The sequence below is a fragment of the Engystomops pustulosus genome, chromosome 6 (assembly GCF_040894005.1).
Source record: "Engystomops pustulosus chromosome 6, aEngPut4.maternal, whole genome shotgun sequence".
NCBI lineage: Eukaryota > Metazoa > Chordata > Amphibia > Anura > Leptodactylidae > Engystomops > Engystomops pustulosus.
In genome coordinates this window covers 15,970,328-15,993,241 of record NC_092416.1, presented here as the reverse complement: position 1 = coordinate 15,993,241, position 22,914 = coordinate 15,970,328, and the positions used below count along the sequence as shown (strand labels likewise).

General features: G+C 45.7%; 1 protein-coding gene across 1 annotated transcript in view; it reads left to right on the top strand.

Moving 5' to 3' along the window:
• Positions 1-21,583, top strand: part of LOC140065502 (phospholipase A2 inhibitor NAI-like) — a 39,776-nt gene extending 18,193 nt beyond the window's left edge. The window contains exons 3-5 of the mRNA XM_072113100.1: positions 2,080-2,226; positions 18,493-18,633; positions 21,350-21,583. Of these exons, the coding sequence (XP_071969201.1) occupies positions 2,080-2,226; positions 18,493-18,633; positions 21,350-21,543 (482 nt within the window). The 3' untranslated portion in view covers positions 21,544-21,583. The remainder of the gene's footprint in view (positions 1-2,079; positions 2,227-18,492; positions 18,634-21,349) is intronic.
• Positions 21,584-22,914: the final 1,331 nt, after the last annotated feature.

The window sequence follows — 22,914 nt, the reverse complement described above, 5'->3', positions numbered from 1 at the left end:
CCAAGGGATGGTAGGTCCGTTTTTTTGGTCATTTTTGTGACCTGGATGTCTACTTTGGGCGTAGAATTCCAAATTTTAGTCTCAGATTCGTCAAAAGAAAGACGGTTTTTAAATTCTTTAGATATGGAGATCCTGTTTTCTGGTTCTCTCCATTCTTCCAGTATTAATTCCTTGAGGGTGTTGTTGATTGGAAACACACGTCTCTTTTTGACTTTAAGAAGTCCGAATAGCTCATCTTGAATAGTCTTGGTCTCTTCTACTTCTTCTATTTTGAGGGTAACCCTTATAGCTCTCACAAGTGGTTCCAGATCTTCGGTTGCCAGTAGATATCTAGATTCCATCTTACTTGCTGAATTTGACGGGCCTGAATTCATATCTACAGATTCCTTGGTTCCAGTTCCTTCTGAGCCTGATGCTGAATCTGACATGGATTCTATAATCCTTTGTCTTTTATGTGGAGGTTCTTGAGGGATTAATGCCGCTATGGATGTTGTAACTGAAGTTTTAACTTCGTCTCTGATAAAGTTACGCATCTACGAGGTTCTTTCCTCTCTGAGTAAATTATCCACACAATTTTTGCAAACTGTTTTTTTGTAATCCGTAGGGAGTTTTTTTAGACACATATTGCATTTCTTTGATGTGGCCTTTTTTGTGCTCGACTGATCCTTAGCTCTCCTTTATCCTTCTCCTTTTCCCTGGGATCCTACCAAGGAGAAGGAGGAGTAGTTAGTCCTTAATCGGACACCTCATGTGATAATATGGGGATATGTGGGTGACCCACCAACCTATCCCTAAATGACCCCACTTACAGGGTTCAAGGATATGAGGTCCAGGCCCAAGGCCTCCATGCCATGTGTCTCCATATTCCCAATCGTGAAACTACTGATATCAGCAAGCCTAAACATTAACAGAAATGCATGATAGTTTCTGACATCAATACAATGCAGTGTATAAGTGAAAGAGTACCTTGAAATAGCTTGAACAAGGGATGCACTGCACAAGTTTCTAAAGAAAACATACACATGGATATAGACCACATCGTATATGGTACAATTGAACCAAACATACAGCATATGACCGAACTTGACGGCTGGGAAATGCCTAGAGTAGAGTCTGATCTCGGAAGCACCTGGGTCAGGACTGACATACGATCATTAGACCTCAGATCAACGTGCCTACCTCGCTTTTTGAATCTTACCGCTCCACGCTCCTGCTTCCGGGTCGTGCCATCGTGACGTCACATCCGGCTCCGTCATTTCCGGCGGACGTCATCACCAGAGTCGGACGGCAGCCGGCCCACATGACCTCCGCGATGGACGCGCTCCGGGTGTCCTTAGCTTCACGGAGCTGCGGGCAGAGCCGGAGGAATACAGTCTCCTTTGTGGCAGAGGAAAGGACTGGAGTCCGATCAAGGCCGAGACTGCTTGGAGTAAGGGGACAAGTCCCTGCGCCTCTCACGATCCCCCCTCACCGTCCCAACTACTGGGGATGAGGAGAGAACTTCCCTCTACTCCCTGATCTGTGTAGGGACAGGAAGCCACTGGAGTACAGATGCCGATGTGGGGTATTTAACCTCTCTGCTTCCTGTCCCTACAGAGGTCAAGGGTCATCCTCCAGTTGGGGCCAACATGGGGGACGCTATGGAAAATCTGGATTGATTCTTAATCGTAGTCTCATTTTGATTAAGAATCGTTCCAGATTTGAAACGCATCAGTTCTTATATATTTTTTATTTAAAATATAATAAAAGGTGTTTTTAACCTATAAATGTCGTAAAGGACTTGGCTCCATGCTGGAAACTCATGTGCTGCCATAGTTACCCACATACCCCAGCACACAGGTCACATGTCCCTATGACATCACAGCTTTATACCAATGGGATGGGAGATAAGCAGATCCACTTCTATAATATCCCAGCCTGGAAAAGAATGTCCTAGTTTGTCTACAATGACATCACGATAATGGGGTTGGGGTATGTGATGGTCTCTTGTGGAACATACCCTGTATGGTAACTTTCACACTGATCTGTAAACTCGCTACATAGAATCTACAATAATTGTATTTCCTTTCCTTACCACAGGTGGCGCTGTCTCCTATGATGTCATCAGAGGCTGCTCTCCATCAGAGAAGTGTAATAAGGTGGGAAGTCTGACGTATTCAGGTAACAAGATGACGCTGGGATTAGGATGCTGCAACACGGACCTCTGCACCCCCGATCTACCGCAATGTGAGTGACTGGTAATGTACATCGCTGTCATTATAAAGTATTTATTACTATTCTTACTGCTCATTTATTGCTCACATCATGTTTTCAAATAAGTGGAAGGACTTTCTTGGTGCTGGAGGGAATGTTCAATTGGAGATAAGTGAATAATCTTGTGTCACATTGTGGAGCGAAATGCAGAGGCTGTGGGCGGAGCTTGTGTGGGTAACAAGCACCACATGTTTTACTGAGCAGCATGTGCAGTATGATGGGAGATCAGGGACATGTACAGTATGATGGGAGATCAGGGACATGTACAGTGTGATGAGAGACCAGGGACATGTGCAGTATGAGGAGAGATCAGGGACATGTGCAGTATGATGAGAGACCAGGGGCATGTGCAGTATGATGAGAGATCAGGGACATGTGCAGTATGATGGGAGACCAGGTACATGTGCAGTATGATGAGAGATCAGGGACATGTGCAGTATGATGAGAGACCAGGGACATGTGCAGTATGATGAGAGACCAGGGACATGTGCAGTATGATGAGAGATCAGGGACATGTACAGTATGATGGGAGATCAGGGACATGTGCAGTATGATGAGAGATCAGGGACATGTGCAGTATGATGAGAGATCAGGGACATGTACAGTATGATGAGAGACCAGGGACATGTGCAGTATGATGAGAGATCAGGGACATGTGCAGCATGATGGGAGACCAGGGACATGTGCAGTATGATGAGAGACCAGGGACATGTGCAGTATGATGAGAGATCAGGGACATGTGCAGTATGATGAGAGACCAGGGACATGTGCAGTATGATGAGAGACCAGGGATATGTGCAGTATGATGAGAGACCAGGGACATGTGCAGTATGATGGGAGATCAGGGACATGTACAGTATGATGAGAGACCAGGGACATGTGCAGTATGATGGGAGATCAGGGACATGTGCAGTATGATGAGAGATCAGGGACATGTGCAGTATGGTGAGAGACCAGGGACATGTGCATTATGATGGGAGACCGGGGACATGTGCAGTATGAGGAGAGATCAGGGACATATGCAGTATGATGGGAGATCAGGGACATGTGCAGTATGATGGGAGACCAGGGACATGCGCAGTATGATGGGAGAGCAGGGACATGTACAGTATGATGGGAGATCAGGGTCATGTGCAGTATGAGGAGAGATCAGGGACATGTGCAGTATGATGGGAGATCAGGGACATGTACAGTATGATGAGAGACCAGGGACATGTGCAGTGTGATGAGAGATCAGGGACATGTGCAGTATGATGGGAGATCAGGGACATGTGCAGTATGAGGAGAGATCAGGGACATGTACAGTATGATGGGAGATCAGGGTCATGTGCAGTATGAGGAGAGATCAGGGACATGTGCAATATGATGAGAGACCAGGGACATGTGCAGTATGATGGGAGATCAGGGTCATGTGCAGTATGAGGAGAGATCAGGGACATGTGCAGTATGATGAGAGACCAGGGACATGTGCAGTATGATGGGAGATAAGGGTCATGTGCAGTATGAGGAGAGATCAGGGACATGTGCAATATGATGAGAGACCAGGGACATGTGCAGTATGATGAGAGACCAGGGACATGTGCAGTATGATGAGAGATCAGGGACATGTGCAGTATGATGGGAGATCAGGGACATGTACAGTATGATGAGAGACCAGGGACATGTGCAGTATGATGGGAGATCAGGGACATGTGCAGTATGAGGAGAGATCAGGGACATGTGCAGTATGATGAGAGACCAGGGACATGTACAGTATGATGAGAGACCAGGGACGGTTGCAGTATGATGAGAGACCAGGGACATGCGCAGTATGATGGGAGACCAGGGACTTGTCCAGTATGATGGAATATCATGGACATGTGCAGTATGATGAGAGATCAGGGACTTGTGCAGTATGATGGGAGATCGGGGACATGTGCAGTATGATGAGAGATCAGGGACATGTGCAGTATGATGAGAGACCAGGGACATGTGCAGTATGATGAGAGATCAGGGACATGTGCAGTTTGATGAGAGATCAGGGACATGTGCTGTATGATGAGAGATCAGGGACATGTGCTGTATGATGGGAGATCAGGGACATGTGCAGTATGATGAGAGATCAGGGACATGTGCTGTATGATGAGAGATCAGGGACATGTGCAGTATGATGAGAGATCAGGGACATGTGCTGTATGATGAGAGATCAGGGACATGTGCAGTATGATGAGAGATCAGGGACATGTGCAGTATGATGAGAGATCAGGGACATGTGCAGTATGATGAGAGACCAGGGACATGTGCAGTATGATGGGAGATCAGGGACATGCACAGTATGATGAGAGATCAGGGACATGTGCAGTATGATGGGAGATCAGGGTCATGTGCAGTATGAGGAGAGATCAGGGACATGTGCAGTATGATGGGAGATCAGGGACATGTGCAGTATGATGGGAGATCAGGGACATGGGCAGTATGAGGAGAGATCAGGGACATGGGCAGTATGATGAGAGACCAGGGACATGTGCAGTATGATGGGAGATCAGGGACATGTGCAATATGATGGGAGATAAGGGACATGTGCAGTATGAGGAGAGATCAGGGACATGTGCAGTATGATGGGAGATCAGGGACATGTGCAGTATGAGGAGAGATCAGGGACATGTGCAGTATGATGAGAGACCAGGGACATGTACAGTATGATGAGAGACCAGGGACGGTTGCAGTATGATGAGAGACCAGGGACATGCGCAGTATGATGGGAGACCAGGGACTTGTCCAGTATGATGGAATATCATGGACATGTGCAGTATGATGAGAGATCAGGGACATGTGCAGTATGATGAGAGATTGGGGACATGTGCAGTATGATGGGAGATCAGGGTCATGTGCAGTATGAGGAGAGATCAGGGACATGTGCAGTATGATGGGAGATCAGGGAAATGTGCAGTATGAGGAGAGATCAGGGACATGTGCAGTATGATGAGAGACCAGGGACATGTACAGTATGATGAGAGACCAGGGACGGTTGCAGTATGATGAGAGACCAGGGACATGTGCAGTATGATGGGAGACCAGGGACATGTACAGTATGATGGGAGACCAGGGACATGTGCAGTATGATGAGAGACCAGGGACATGTACAGTATGATGAGAGACCAGGGACATGTACAGTATGATGGGAGATCAAAGACATGTACAGTATGATGAGAGACCAGGGACGGTTGCAGTATGATGAGAGACCAGGGACGGTTGCATTATGATGGGAGACCAGGGACTTGTCCAGTATGATGGAATATCATGGACATGTGCAGTATGATGAGAGATCAGGGACATGTGCAGTATGATGAGAGATCGGGGACATGTGCAGTATGATGAGATATCAGGGACATGTGCTGTATGATGAGAGATCAGGGACATGTGCAGTATGATGGGAGATCAGGGTCATGTGCAGTATGAGGAGAGATCAGGGACATGTGCAGTATGATGGGAGATCAGGGACATGTGCAGTATGAGGAGAGATCAGGGACATGTGCAGTATGATGAGAGACCAGGGACATGTACAGTATGATGGGAGACCAAGGACATGTACAGTATGAGGAGAGATCAGGGACATGTGCAGTGTGATGAGAGACCAGGGACATGCGCAGTATGATGAGAGACCAGGGACATGCGCAGTATGATGGGAGAACAGGGACTTGTCCAGTATGATGGAATATCATGGACATGTGCAGTATGATGAGAGATCAGGGACATGTGCAGTATGATGGGAGATCGGGGACATGTGCAGTATGATGAGAGATCAGGGACATGTGCTGTATGATGAGAGACCAGGGACATGTACAGTATGATGAGAGACCAGGGACATGTGCAGTATGATGGGAGATCAGGGACATGTGCTGTATGATGAGAGATCAGGGACATGTGCAGTATGATGAGAGATCAGGGACATGGGCTGTATGATGAGAGATCAGGGACATGTGCAGTATGATGAGAGATCAGGGACATGTGCAGTATGATGAGAGACCAGGGACATGTGCAGTATGATGAGAGACCAGGGACATGTACAGTATGATGAGAGATCAGGGACATGTGCTGTATGATGAGAGATCAGGGACATGTGCTGCATGAAGGGAGATCAGGGACATGTGCAGTATGATGAGAGACCAGGGACATGTGCAGTATGATGGGAGATCGGGGTCATGTGCAGTATGATGAGAGACCAGGGACATGTGCAGTATGATGAGAGATCAGGGACATGTGCAGTATGATGAGAGATAGGGGACATGTGCAGTATGATGAGAGATCGGGGGACATTTGCAGTATGATGGGAGACCAGGGGCATGTGCAGTATGATAAGAGATCAGGGACATGCGCAGTATCATGGGAGGCCAGGGACATGCGCAGAATGATGAGAGATCGGGGACATGTGCAGTATGATGAGAGATCGGGGACATGTGCAGTATGATGAGAGATCAGGGACATGAGCTGTATGATGATAGATCAGGGACATGTGCTGTATGATGAGAGATCAGGGACATGTGCTGTATGATGGGAGATCGGGGACATGTGCTGTATGATGAGAGATCAGGCACATGTACAGTATGATGAGAGATCAGGGACATGTTCATTATGATGAGAAATCAGGGACATGTGCAGTATGATGATAGATCAGGGACATGTGCTGTATGATGAGAGATCAGGGACATGTGCTGTATGATGGGAGATCGGGGACATGTGCTGTATGATGAGAGATCAGGCACATGTACAGTATGATGAGAGATCAGGGACATGTTCATTATGATGAGAGACCAGGGACATGTGCAGTATGATGAGAGATCAGGGACATGTGCAGTATGATGAGAGATCAGGGACATGTACAGTATGATGAGAGACAAGGGACATGTGCAGTGTGATGAGAGACCAGGGACATGTACAGTATGATAAGAGATCAGGGACATGTGCAGTATGATGGGAGATCAGGGACATGTACAGTATGATGAGAGATCGGGGACATGTGCAGTATGATGAGAGATCAGGGACATGTGCAGTATGATGAGAGATCGGGGACATGTGCAGTATGATGAGAGACTAGGGACATGTGCAGTATGATGGGAGGCCAGGGACATGCGCAGTATGATGAGAGATCGGGGACATGTGCAGTATGATGAGAGATCGGGGACATGTGCAGTATGATGAGAGATCGGGGACATTTGCAGTATGATGGGAGACCAGGGGCATGTGCAGTATGATAAGAGATCAGGGACATGCGCAGTATGATGGGAGGCCAGGGACATGCACAGAATGATGAGAGATCGGGGACATGTGCAGTATGATGAGAGATCGGGGACATGTGCAGTATGATGAGAGATCAGGGACATGAGCTGTATGATGAGAGATCAGGGACATGTGCAGTATGATGAGAGATCAGGGACATGTGCTGTATGATGAGAGATCAGGGACATGTGCTGTATGATGGGAGATCGGGGACATGTGCTGTATGATGAGAGATCAGGGACATGTGCAGTATGATGAGAGATCAGGGACATGTGCAGTATGATGAGAGATCAGGGACATGTGCAGTATGATGATAGACCAGGGACATGTGCAGTATGATGGGAGATCGGGGTCATGTGCAGTATGATGAGAGACCAGGGACATGTGCAGTATGATGAGAGACCAGGGACAAGTGCAGTATGATGAGAGATCAGGCACATGTACAGTATGATGAGAGATCAGGGACAAGTGCAGTATGATGAGAAATCAGGCACATGTACAGTATGATGAGAGATCAGGGACATGTGCAGTATGATGAGAGACCAGGGACATGCGCAGTATGATGAGAGATCAGGGACATGTGCAGTATGATGAGAGATCAGGGACATGTGCAGTATGATGGGAGATCAGGGACATGTGCAGAATGAGGAGAGATCAGGGACATGTGCAGTATGATGAGAGACCAGGGACATGTGCAGTATGATGAGAGACCAGGGACATGTGCAGTATGATGAGAGACCAGGGACATGTGCAGTATGATGAGAGACCAGGGACATGTGCAGTATGATGGGAGATCAGGGACATGTACAGTATGATGAGAGACCAGGGACATGTGCAGTATGATGGGAGATCAGGGACATGTGCAGTATGATGAGAGATCAGGGACATGTGCAGTATGATGAGAGACCAGGGACGGTTGCAGTATGATGAGAGACCAGGGACATGCGCAGTATGATGAGAGATCAGGGACATGTGCTGTATGATGAGAGATCAGGGACATGTGCAGTATGATGAGAGATCAGGGACATGTGCTGTATGATGAGAGATCAGGGACATGTGCTGTATGATGGGAGATCAGGGACATGTGCAGTATGATGAGAGATCAGGGACATGTGCTGTATGATGAGAGATCAGGGACATGTGCAGTATGATGAGAGATCAGGGACATGTGCTGTATGATGAGAGATCAGGGACATGTGCAGTATGATGAGAGATCAGGGACATGTGCAGAATGATGAGAGATCAGGGACATGTGCAGTATGATGAGAGACCAGGGACATGTGCAGTATGATGGGAGATCAGGGACATGCACAGTATGATGAGAGATCAGGGACATGTGCAGTATGATGGGAGATCAGGGTCATGTGCAGTATGAGGAGAGATCAGGGACATGTGCAGTATGAGGGGAGATCAGGGACATGTGCAGTATGAGGAGAGATCAGGGACATGGGCAGTATGATGGGAGATCAGGGTAATGTGCTGTATGATGAGAGATCAGGGACATGTGCAGTATGATGGGAGATCAGGGACATGTGCAGTATGATGGGAGACCAGGGACATGTACAGTATGATGAGAAATCAGGGACATGTACAGTATGATGAGAGATCAGGGACATGTGCAGTATGATGAGAGATCAGGGACATGTACAGTATGATGAGAGATCAGGGACATGTGCAGTATGATGAGAGATCAGGGACATGTGCAGTATGATGAGAGATCAGGGACATGTACAGTATGATGAGAGATCAGGGACATGCGCAGTATGATGAGAGATCAGGGACATGTGCAGTATGATGAGAGATCAGGGACATGTGCAGTATGATGAGAGATCAGGGACATGTACAGTATGATGAGAGATCAGGGACATGTGCAGTATGATGAGAGATCAGGGACATGTGCAGTATGATGAGAGATCAGGGACATGTGCAGTATGATGGGAGATCAGGGTCATGTGCAGTATGAGGAGAGATCAGGGACATGTGCAGTATGATGGGAGATCAGGGACATGTGCAGTATGAGGAGAGATCAGGGACATGAGCTGTATGATGAGAGATCAGGGACATGTGCAGTATGATGATAGATCAGGGACATGTGCTGTATGATGAGAGATCAGGGACATGTGCTGTATGATGGGAGATCGGGGACATGTGCTGTATGATGAGAGATCAGGCACATGTACAGTATGATGAGAGATCAGGGACATGTGCATTATGATGAGAGACCAGGGACATGTGCAGTATGATGAGAGATCAGGGACATGTGCAGTATGATGAGAGATCAGGGACTTGTACAGTATGATGAGAGACAAGGGACATGTGCAGTGTGATGAGAGACCAGGGACATGTACAGTATGATAAGAGATCAGGGACATGTGCAGTATGATGGGAGATCAGGGACATGTACAGTATGATTAGAGATCGGGGACATGTGCAGTATGATGAGAGATCAGGGACATGTGCAGTATGATGAGAGATCGGGGACATGTGCAGTATGATGAGAGACTAGGGACATGTGCAGTATGATGGGAGGCCAGGGACATGCGCAGTATGATGAGAGATCAGGGACATGTGCAGTATGATGATAGACCAGGGACATGTGCAGTATGATGGGAGATCGGGGTCATGTGCAGTATGATGAGAGACCAGGGACATGTGCAGTATGATGAGAGATCAGGGACATGTGCAGTATGATGAGAGATCAGGGACAAGTGCAGTATGATGAGAGATCAGGCACATGTACAGTATGATGAGAGATCAGGGACATGTGCAGTATGATGAGAGACCAGGGACATGCGCAGTATGATGAGAGATCAGGGACATGTGCAGTATGATGAGAGATCAGGGACATGTGCAGTATGATGAGAGACCGGGGACATGTGCAGTATGATGAGAGATCAGGGAAATGTGCAGTATGATCGGAGACCAGGGACATGTGCAGTATGATGAGAGATCAGGGACATTTGCAGTATGATGAGAGATCAGGGACATGTGCAGTATGATGGGAGACCAGGGAGATGTGCTGTATGATGAGAGATCAGGGACATGTGCAGTATGATGAGAGATCAGGGACATGTGCAGTATGATGAGAGATCAGGGACATGTGCAGTATGGTGAGAGAGTAGGGACATGTGCAGTATGATGGGAGGCCAGGGACATGTGCAGCATGATAAGAGATCAGGGACATGCGCAGTATGATGGGAGGCCAGGGACATGCGCAGAATGATGAGAGATCGGGGACATGTGCAGTATGATGAGATACCAGAGACATGTGCAGTATGATGAGAGATCGGGGACATGTGCAGTATGATGAGAGATCGGGGACATGTGCAGTATGATGGGAGACCAGGGGCATGTGCAGTATGATGGGAGATCGGGGACATGTGCAGTATGATGAGAGATCGGGGACATGTGCAGTATGATGGGAGACCAGGGACATGTGCAGTATGATGGAAGATCGGGGACATGAATAGTAAGATGGGAGACCAAGGACATGTGCAGTATGATGGGAGACCAGGGGCATGTGCAGTATGATGGGAGATCGGGGACATGTGCAGTATGATGAGAGATCGGGGACATGTGCAGTATGATGGGAGACCAGGGGCATGTGCAGTATGATGGGAGATCGGGGACATGTGAAGTATGATGAGAGATCGGGGACATGTGCAGTATGATGGGAGACCAGGGACATGTGCAGTATGATGAAAGATCGGGGACATGAATAGTAAGATGGGAGACCAAGGACATGTGCAGTATGATGAGAGATCGGGGACATGTGAAGTGTGATGAGAGATCGGGGACATGTGCAGTATGATGAGAGATCGGGGACATGTACAGTATGATGAGACACCAGGGACATGTGCAGTATGATGAGAGATCGGGGACATGTGAAGTATGATGAGAGATCGGGGACATGTGCAGTATGATGAGAGATCGGGGACATGTACAGTATGATGAGAGACCAGGGACATGTACAGTATGATGAGAGACCAGGGACATGTGCAGTATGATGGGAGACCAGGGACATGTGCAGTATGATGAGAGATCAGGCACATGTGCAGTATGATGAGAGATCGGGGACATGTGCTGTATGATGAGAGATCAGGGACATGCGCAGTATGATGGGAGATCAGGGACATGTGCAGTATGATGGGAGATCAGGGACATGTGCAGTATGATGAGAGATCAGGGACATGTACAGTATGATGAGAGATCAGGGACATGTACAGTATGATGAGAGACCAGGGACATGTGCAGTATGATGAGAGATCGGGAACATGTACAGTATGATGAGAGACCAGGGACATGTGCAGTATGATGAGAGATCGTGGACATGTGCAGTATGATGGGAGACCAGGGACATGTGCAGTATGATGGGAGACCAGGGACATGTGCAGTATGATGGGAGATCGGGGACATGTGCAGTATGATGAGAGACCAGGGACATGTGCAGTATGATGAGAGACCAGGGACATGTGCAGTATGATGGGAGATCGGGGTCATGTGCAGTATGATGAGAGACCAGGGACATGTGCAGTATGATGAGAGATCAGGGACATGTGCAGTATGATGAGAGATAGGGGACATGTGCAGTATGATGAGAGATCGGGGACATTTGCAGTATGATGGGAGACCAGGGGCATGTGCAGTATGATAAGAGATTAGGGACATGCGCAGTATCATGGGAGGCCAGGGACATGCGCAGAATGATGAGAGATCGGGGACATGTGCAGTATGATGAGAGATCGGGGACATGTGCAGTATGATGAGAGATCACGGACATGAGCTGTATGATGAGAGATCAGGGACATGTGCAGTATGATGATAGATCAGGGACATGTGCTGTATGATGAGAGATCAGGGACATGTGCTGTATGATGGGAGATCGGGGACATGTGCTGTATGATGAGAGATCAGGCACATGTACAGTATGATGAGAGATCAGGGACATGTGCATTATGATGAGAGACCAGGGACATGTGCAGTATGATGAGAGATCAGGGACATGTGCAGTATGATGAGAGATCAGGGACATGTACAGTATGATGAGAGACAAGGGACATGTGCAGTGTGATGAGAGACCAGGGACATGTACAGTATGATAAGAGATCAGGGACATGTGCAGTATGATGGGAGATCAGGGACATGTACAGTATGATGAGAGATCGGGGACATGTGCAGTATGATGAGAGATCAGGGACATGTGCAGTATGATGAGAGATCAGGGACATGTGCAGTATGATGGGAGATCAGGGACATGTGCAGTATGATGGGAGATCAGGGACATGTGCAGTATGATGAGAGATCAGGGACATGTGCAGTATGATGAGAGATCGGGGACATGTGCAGTATGATGGGAGATCAGGGACATGTACAGTATGATGAGAGATTGGGGACATGTGCATTATGATGAGAGATCAGGGGCATGTGCAGTATGATGAGAGATCAGGGACATGTGCAGTATGATGAGAGACCAGGGACATGTGCAGTATGATGAGAGATCGGGGAGATGTGCAGTATGATGGGAGATCAGGGACATGTGCAGTATGATGAGAGATCGGGGACATGTGCAGTATGATGAGAGACTAGGGACATGTGCAGTATGATGGGAGGCCAGGGACATGCGCAGTATGATGAGAGATCGGGGACATGTGCAGTATGATGAGAGATCGGGGACATGTGCAGTATGATGAGAGATCGTGTACATGTGCAGTATGATGGGAGACCAGGGACATGTGCATTATGATGGGAGATCAGTGACATGTGCAGTATGATGGGAGACCAGGGACATGTGCAGTATGATGAGAGATCGGGGACATGTGCAGTATGATGGGAGACCAGGGACATGTGCAGTATGATGAGAGATCGGGGACATTTACAGTATGATGAGAGATCAGGGACATGTGCAGTATGATAAGAGATAGGGGACATGCGCAGTATGATAAGAGATAGGGGACATGCGCAGTATGATAAGAGATCGGGGACATGTGCAGTATGCTGAGAGATCGGGGACATGTACAGAATGATGAGAGAATAGGGACATGTACAGTATGATGAGAGACCAGGGACATGTGCAGTATGATGAGAGATCGTGTACATGTGCAGTATGATGGGAGACCAGGGACATGTGCATTATGATGGGAGATCAGTGACATGTGCAGTATGATGGGAGACCAGGGACATGTGCAGTATGATGAGAGATCGGGGACATGTGCAGTATGATGGGAGACCAGGGACATGCGCAGTATGATGAGAGATCGGGGACATTTACAGTATGATGGGAGATCAGGGACATGTGCAGTATGATGGGAGATCAGGGACATGTGCAGTATGATGAGAGATCAGGGACATGTGCAGTATGATGAGAGATCGGGGACATGTGCAGTATGATGGGAGATCAGGGACATGTACAGTATGATGAGAGATTGGGGACATGTGCATTATGATGAGAGATCAGGGGCATGTGCAGTATGATGAGAGATCAGGGACATGTGCAGTATGATGAGAGACCAGGGACATGTGCAGTATGATGAGAGATCGGGGAGATGTGCAGTATGATGGGAGATCAGGGACATGTGCAGTATGATGAGAGACCAGGGACATGTGCAGTATGATGAGAGATCGGGGACATGTGCAGTATGATGAGAGATCAGGGACATGTGCAGTATGATGGGAGGCCAGGGACATGCGCAGTATGATGAGAGATCGGGGACATGTGCAGTATGATGAGAGATCGGGGACATGTGCAGTATGATGAGAGATCGTGTACATGTGCAGTATGATGGGAGACCAGGGACATGTGCATTATGATGGGAGATCAGTGACATGTGCAGTATGATGGGAGACCAGGGACATGTGCAGTATGATGAGAGATCGGGGACATGTGCAGTATGATGGGAGACCAGGGACATGTGCAGTATGATGAGAGATCGGGGACATTTACAGTATGATGAGAGATCAGGGACATGTGCAGTATGATAAGAGATAGGGGACATGCGCAGTATGATAAGAGATCGGGGACATGTGCAGTATGCTGAGAGATCGGGGACATGTACAGAATGATGAGAGAATAGGGACATGTACAGTATGATGAGAGACCAGGGACATGTGCAGTATGATGAGAGATCGTGTACATGTGCAGTATGATGGGAGACCAGGGACATGTGCAGTATGATGGGAGACCAGGGACATGTGCAGTATGATGAGAGATCGGGAACATGTGCAGTATGATGGGAGACCAGGGACATGTGCAGTATGATGAGAGATCGGGGACATTTACAGTATGATGAGAGATCAGGGACATGTGCAGTATGATGAGAGACCAGGGACATGTGCAGTATGATGAGAGATCAGGGACATGTGCAGTATGATGAGAGATCAGGGACATGTGCAGTATGATGAGAGATCAGGGACATGTGCAGTATGATGAGAGATCAGGGACATGTGCAGTATGATGGGAGATCAGGGACATGTGCAGTATGATGAGAGATCAGGGACATGTACAGTATGATGAGAGATCAGGGACATGTACTGTATGATGAGAGATCAGGGACATGTGCAGTATGATGAGAGATCAGGGACATGTACAGTATGATGAGAGATCAGGGACATGTACAGTATGATGAGAGAACAGGGACATGTGCTATATGATAAGAGATAGGGGACATGTGCAGTATGATGGGAGATCAGGGACATGTGCAGTATGATGGGAGATCAGGGACATGTGCAGTATGATGAGAGATCAGGGATATGTACAGTATGATGAGAGAACAGGGACATGTACAGTATGATGAGAGATCAGGGACATGTGCAGTATGATGAGAGATCGGGGACATGTACAGTATGATGAGAGATCAGGGACATGTGCAGTATGATAAGAGATAGGGGACATGCGCAGTATGATAAGAGATAGGGGACATGCGCAGTATGATAAGAGATCGGGGACATGTGCAGTATGATAAGAGACCATGGACATGGACAGTTGTAATGGTCACACTGTGGGTTCGGCACATGACATAAGTAATGGATTCTTTCTGGTCAGCTAAGTTTCATCACACACAGGACATGTTGAATATCTGCACAGGCGTCACCGTCAGTATAACCTGATTTATTTAGGAGAACCAATTATTACAATTATGTTGTGTGATGCACATATATTGTATTTTGTACATAGTTTATATTCATTCTTACATTTGAATTTTCATACTCTAACTAGCTGTAGCTCCTGGCATTGCCTGGGATAGTAAATAACTTCTCCTTACTATTGTAAAATGGAATGGGTTAACAAAAATGACAGCCTCTGTCACTATCTTTCTCTGACACTGTCATTCCAGTGACTGTCTCTGACACTGTCATTCCAGTGACTGTCTCTGACACTGTCATTCCAGTGACTGTCTCTAACACTCTCATTCCTGTTACCGTCTCTGACACTCTTAGTCTAGTCACTCTCTCTGTTTCTGACTGTCTCTTTGTCGATGTAGAGTATGAAGTGTCTGAGAGCAAAACTGCTCTAGTTGGCCATGGCAACCAATCATTTTACCACAGCTGTTTATAAAATTACAGCTGATTTCAGATTGGTTTCCATGGGCAACAGGAACAGTTTTACCTCAGACATTTCTGATAAATCTCCCACTATCTCTTTCTCCCTATTCATCTTACCTCACACATAAGATTCTTATACCCATTGCCTATAGTAACCAATCACAGCTCAGAGCTCATATTAATGACCTGTGGCAAAGCAGCAACCAATCATGGCTCAGATTGCCAACTGCCACAGAAGCAGCAGATAATGGCTCCTGTATATGGTGGATTGCTGAAAGAGTGGGGTGAAAATTTGGGCTCAAAAACGAATCTATGATATTACCTGAGTCACAGAGAGGGGCTTGCACAATTTGGTGACTGTAAACCAATGGTGCAGACACACAAATACAAACTCATACATACATATACACAAATACATACTTACACACACATTCACACATACATACACACATACAAACACATGCATACATACATACACAAATACATACATGCATACATACATACATACACACATACATACATACACACATACATACAAACATACACACATATACACACATACAAACACATGCATACATACATACATACACACACATACACAAATACATACACACATACACACACACATACATACATGCATATATACACTCACCGGCCACTTTATTAGGTACACCTGTCCAACTGCTCGTTAACACTTAATTTCTAATCAGCCAATCACATGGCGGCAACTCAGTGCATTTAGGCATGTAGATATGGTCAAGACAATCTCCTGCAGTTCTCCCGAGCATCAGTATGGGGAAGAAAGGTGATTTGAGTGCCTTTGAACGTGGCATGGTTGTTGGTGCCAGAAGGGCTGGTCTGAGTATTTCAGAAACAGCTGATCTACTGGGATTTTCACGCACAACCATCTCTAGGGTTTACAGAGAATGGTCCGAAAAAGAAAAAACATCCAGTGAGCGGCAGTTCTGTGGGCAGAAATGCCTTGTTGATGTCAGAGGTCAGAGGAGAATGGGCAGACTGGTTCGAGCTGATAGAAAGGCAACAGTGACTCAAATCGCCACCCGTTACAACCAAGGTAGGCAGAAGAGCATCTCAGAAGACCACACCGGGTGCCACTCCTTTCAGCTAAGAACAGGAAACTGAGGCTACAATTTGCACAAGCTCATCGAAATTGGACAGTAGAAGATTGGAAAAACGTTGCCTGGTCTGATGAGTCTCGATTTCTGCTGCGACATTCGGATGGTAGGGTCAGAATTTGGCGTCAACAACATGAAAGCACGGATCCTTGTATCCTTGTATCAACGGTTCAGGCTGGTGGTGGTGGTGTCATGGTGTGGGGAATATTTTCTTGGCACTCTTTGGGCCCCTTGGTACAACGCCACAGCCTACCTGAGTATTGTTGCTGACCATGTCCATCCCTTTATGAGCACAATGTACCCTGTAACATCTGATGGCTACTTTCAGCAGGATAATGCGCCATGTCATAAAGCTGGAATCATCTCAGACTGGTTTCTTGAACATGACAATGAGGTCACTGGACACAAATGGCCTCCACAGTCACCAGATCTCAATCCAATAGAGCATCTTTGGGATGTGGTGGAACGGGAGATTCGCATCATGGATGTGCAGCCGACAAATCTGCGGCAACTGTGTGATGCCATCATGTCACTATGGAGCAAAATCTCTGAGGAGCTTCCAGCACCTTGTTGTATCTATGCCACGAAGAATTGAGGCAGTTCTGAAGGCAAAAGGGGGTCCAACCCGTTACTAGCATGGTGTACCTAATAAAGTGGCCGGTGAGTGTACATGCATACATACATACACACATACATACACACATATACACATACATACATACATGCATACATACATACACACATACATACATACATGCATTCATACATACACACATACATACACACATACACACATACACACATACATACACACATACATACACACATATACACACACATACATACACACATACATACATACATACATACATACACACATACATACACACATATACACATACATACATACATGCATACATACATACACACATACATACATACATGCATTCATACATACACACATACATACACACATACACACATACACACATACATACACACATACATACACACATATACATACATACACACATACACACATACATACACACATACATACACACATACATACACACATATACACACATACACTCAGCTTTATATATAAGATAATCCTCCTCTGAGAAGGAATCACCACTCTATTTATACCGGGTCATTACCCCTTATTTCTTCAGAAACGTCGCTGTTGTATGGGTGAGTAAACTTCACATTATTTACTTGATGTCGGAGCGCTGTGTTTTTTTTAGTTTTTAGATAGATTTTGGCTCTAATGTTTCTTTTTGTCCTTATGTATTATCCTATTATCCAGTGCCGACAGAAAGTTCTTCCTCTAATGGAGTTCAGTGTGGAACCTGCTCGTCCGTGGCGTCTACCACGTGTAATCCTACAGCTAATATAGCCTGCAGCGGGAATGAGAAACGGTGCGTTGCCTACACTCAGACCGGTACAGGTAAGTACATGGGTGATACCAGTCAATGGCAGATTATCTTATGGGCCATATGGGGGGGCACCTGGGGTCTTAGGCCACGCCCACCCAAACACCATAAGATCAGCAAAACAGGAACTGCAAAATGTCAGTGGTAACTGGGGGGTGGGTGCTATATAATGGGGGTCTGGTGCTGTATACTGGGGGTCTGGTGCTATATTCTGGGGGTCTGGTACTATATAATGGGGGTCTGGTGCTGTATACTGGGGGTCTGGTGCAGTATACTGGGGTCTGGTGCTATATAATGGGGGTCTGGTGCTGTATCCTGGGGGTCTGGTGCTATATACTTAGTGTCTGGTGATGTATACTGGGGTGTCTGGTGCTATATAATGGGGGTCTGGTGCTGTATACTGGGGGTCTGGTGCTGTATACTGGGGTGTCTGGTGCTATATAATCGGGGTTTGGTGCTGTATAATGGGAGTCTGGTGCTATATACTGGGGTGTCTGGTGCTATATAATGGGAGTCTAGTGCTGTATACTGGGGGTCTGCAGCTATATAATGGGGGTCTGGTGCTATATACTGGGGGCCTGGTGCTGTATACTGGGGTCTGGTGCTATGTATTGGGGTCTGGTGCTGTATACTTGGTTCTGTTGCTATATAATGGGGTCTTGTGCTGTGTACTGGGGGTTGGGTTCTACATTATGGGTGTCTGGTGCTATATAATGGGGTCTGGTGCTGTATACTGGGGGTCTGGTGCTATATACTTAGTGTCTGGTGATGTATACTGGGGTCTGGTGCTATATAATGGGGGTCTGGTGCTGTATACTGGGGTCTGGTGCTATATAATGGGGGTCTGGTGCTGTATACTGGGGTCTGGTGCTATATAATGGGGGTCTGGTGCTGTATACTGGGGTCTGGTGCTATATAATGGGGGTCTGGTGCTGTATACTGGGGTCTGGTGCTATATAATGGGGGTCTGGTGCTGTATACTGGGGTGTCTGGTGCTATATAATCGGGGTCTGGTGCTGTATAATGGGGGTCTGGTGCTATATACTGGGGTGTCTGGTGCTATATAATGGGGTCTGGTGCTCTATACTGGGGGCCTGGTGCTATATACTGGGGTGTCTGGTGCTATGTATTGGGGTCTGGTGCTGTATACTTGGTTCTGTTGTTATATAATGGGGTCTTGTGCTGTGTACTGGGGGTTGGGTTCTACGTTATGGGTGTCTGGTGCTATATAATAGGTCTGGTGCTGTATACTGGGGGTCTGGTGCTATATACTTAGTGTCTGGTGCTATATAATGGGGTCTGGTGCTGTATACTGGGGGGTCTGGTGCTATATAATGGGGTCTGGTGCTCTATACTGGGGGCCTGGTACTGTATACTGGGGGTCTGTTGCTGTATACTGGGGGTCTGTTGCTATATTGCTATATACTGGGGTGTCTTTTGCTATATAATGGGGTCGGTGCTGTATACTGGGGGTCTGGTGCTATATACTGGGGTGTCTGGTGCTATATACTGGGGGTCTGGTGCTGTATACTGGGGGTCTGGTGCTATATACTGGGGGTCTGGTGCTATATACTGGGGTGTCTGGTGCTGTATACTGGGGGTCTGGTGCTGTATACTGGGGTGTCTGGTGCTATATAATGGGGTGTCTGGTGCTATATACTGGGGGTCTGGTGCTATATACTGGGGTGTCTGGTGCTGTATACTGGGGGTCTGGTGCTGTATACTGGGGTGTCTGGTGCTATATAATGGGGTGTCTGGTGCTATATAATGGGGTCTGGTGCTGTATACTGGGGTGTCTGGTGCTATATAATGGGGTGTCTGGTGCTATATACTGGGGGTCTGGTGCTATATACTGGGGTGTCTGTTGCTGTATACTGGGGGTCTGGTGCTGTATACTGGGGGTCTGGTGCTATATAATGGGGTCTGGGGCTGTATACTGGGGGTCTGGTGCTGTATACTGGGGGCCTGGTGCTGTATACTGGGGGTCTGGTACTGTACACTGGGGGTCTGGTGCTATATAATGGGGTCTGGTGCTGTATACTGGGGGTCTGGTGCTGTATACTGGGGGTCTGGTGCTGTATACTGGGGGTCTGGTGCTGTATACTGTAGAGATGGATTTATATACTTTTAACAATATTAAAATAGGAACAAAGCTTATAACAATAGGGCAATCCCACAGGGTAGTAAGAATAAAGTGCCCAAATCATGTAAATTATGACACAGCATTCCAATAATAGAGAGACTTTGTAGCAAAAATGTACACAAATAAAACTAAATCTTATAACCGGGAACACCAAAACCGTAAAAAAAAGAAAATCTCAAAGCAAGAGCTGGGCAGAATAAATCCACTATTACTATTATTTTTACTTCTACTACTATTATTGTTACTATGTTTATTATTATTATTATTATTATTATTATTATTATTATTATTATTATTATTATTATTATTATTACTATTATTATTATTCTTTTTGTTATTATTATAATTATTATTACTATTATTATTATTGCTATTTTTATTATTAGTTTTATTATTATTACTATTGTTATTATTGCTACTACTTCTATTATTGCTACTATTTTTATTATTTTTTCATTAATATTACTATTATTCTTTTTATTATTATTATTATTATTATTATTATTATCAATATTATTACTAATACTACTATTATGGGCAGTAGTTCTTATCTTTATTAATGTTTATTCCCTCTTTCTATCCTGCAGGTACAGCTATAGTTTATCAGGGCTGTGGTACTCAGTCTCTCTGTGATCTTCAGCAGTTTTCTGCCTCCTATATGGGGTTCTCCATCCAGCACAGCTTCACCTGTGGCGCCTTAGGTATAGTCACTGGTGGTCTCTCCCCTGGATTCATTCTCACAGTTATGATTCATGTGATTCTGATGAACCAATGGATGTAAAGTAAAATCCAATCATGGAATAAAACAACGTTGTATCTTATGTGTGATATGTCTCACTCGGGGTGAGGTGTTGCCGATTGCCGAATATTCATCATAGCCAAAAAATAATTAACAATAAATAATAATAATTATATAGTGCACACAGATTACACAGCGCTGCACAGAACTTGCCAATTCAGCCCAACACAAAGACCAAAACTTTATAAATTACATAAATATTCATAGATTCTTAGATATTCATAGATTCTTAGATATTCATAGATTCTTAGATATTCATAGATTCTTAGATATTTATAGATTCTTAGAAATGTTTAGAATCCTTAGAATTTTGTACATGTAAGAATAATCTTGAATTTATGACATGGATCTGTTTGTACTGATATTTTGTATTGTAAATTTTAAAATTAGAAAAATGTCATATCCGTACATTGAAAAATAAAAAAGTTTATACTAATATTATTAGTTTCAGTTAATAGACTATGATTATATCACCGCAAATCAAATGAAATGTATCACATGTTCTATTTTGCTGGATAAATTCTGAGTTGTGCAACAAATAAATTTTTTTTTTTTTAAATTGCACCTATATGAAAAGACATTATACGTCATAAGTTCAATAATAATAACCGGCCATCTCCCTTCACAGCAGGTTTGTATGAGATGCCAACAGTAAGTTAATATCTTTAGGGAGATGCCCCAGTGTTATGCAGGGTTATGGAAAGACCTGGATTGACGGGAAGGAGACAGATGGACAATGAGCCCTAAGACTTAAATTTGTTTCAGTGTTCCGTACCTAATTGCACAGCTTATCCTAAGGGTAAGTGACAACTGGTTGACGTTCCCTTCCTGTACCAAAATGTAAAATGCAATCACAAAGATGGACTGAGACGTTGTAACATCAGTGCAGGTAGTAGAATAGATCACAGCCGGTATAACACACATAGGTAGGTTCCAGTCTGGGAGCAGGAGACTGGAACAGGTCACCATACTCAAGCAATGTTAGGATCCCCGCATGGTTTTCTTATAGGCCCAACCAGGAAACAAGATGGCCCCCACAATACATTCGGTCAACCATCTTAGGTAAGAGCAAATAGAGCATCCTCTAGTGGTGAATAGCAGAAGTGCAGCACAATAAGACTGAGAGAAACAGCATCCACTAGTGGTCAATAATGAAAGTACTCCAGGATTCAGAAAATATTTGCTCCCCTTAACAATGGCCTCTGGTCACTGAATGACCTGGTTTGTCTGGAAATATTTAATTGAATTAATTTATCAGTTGTGGGGGCACTGATATTGTTTGGGGGTTCCCAAGAATTGCTTTTAGGTCCATACCTGCGCCACTTAATTAAAGAGACCAGGATCTTCTCAACA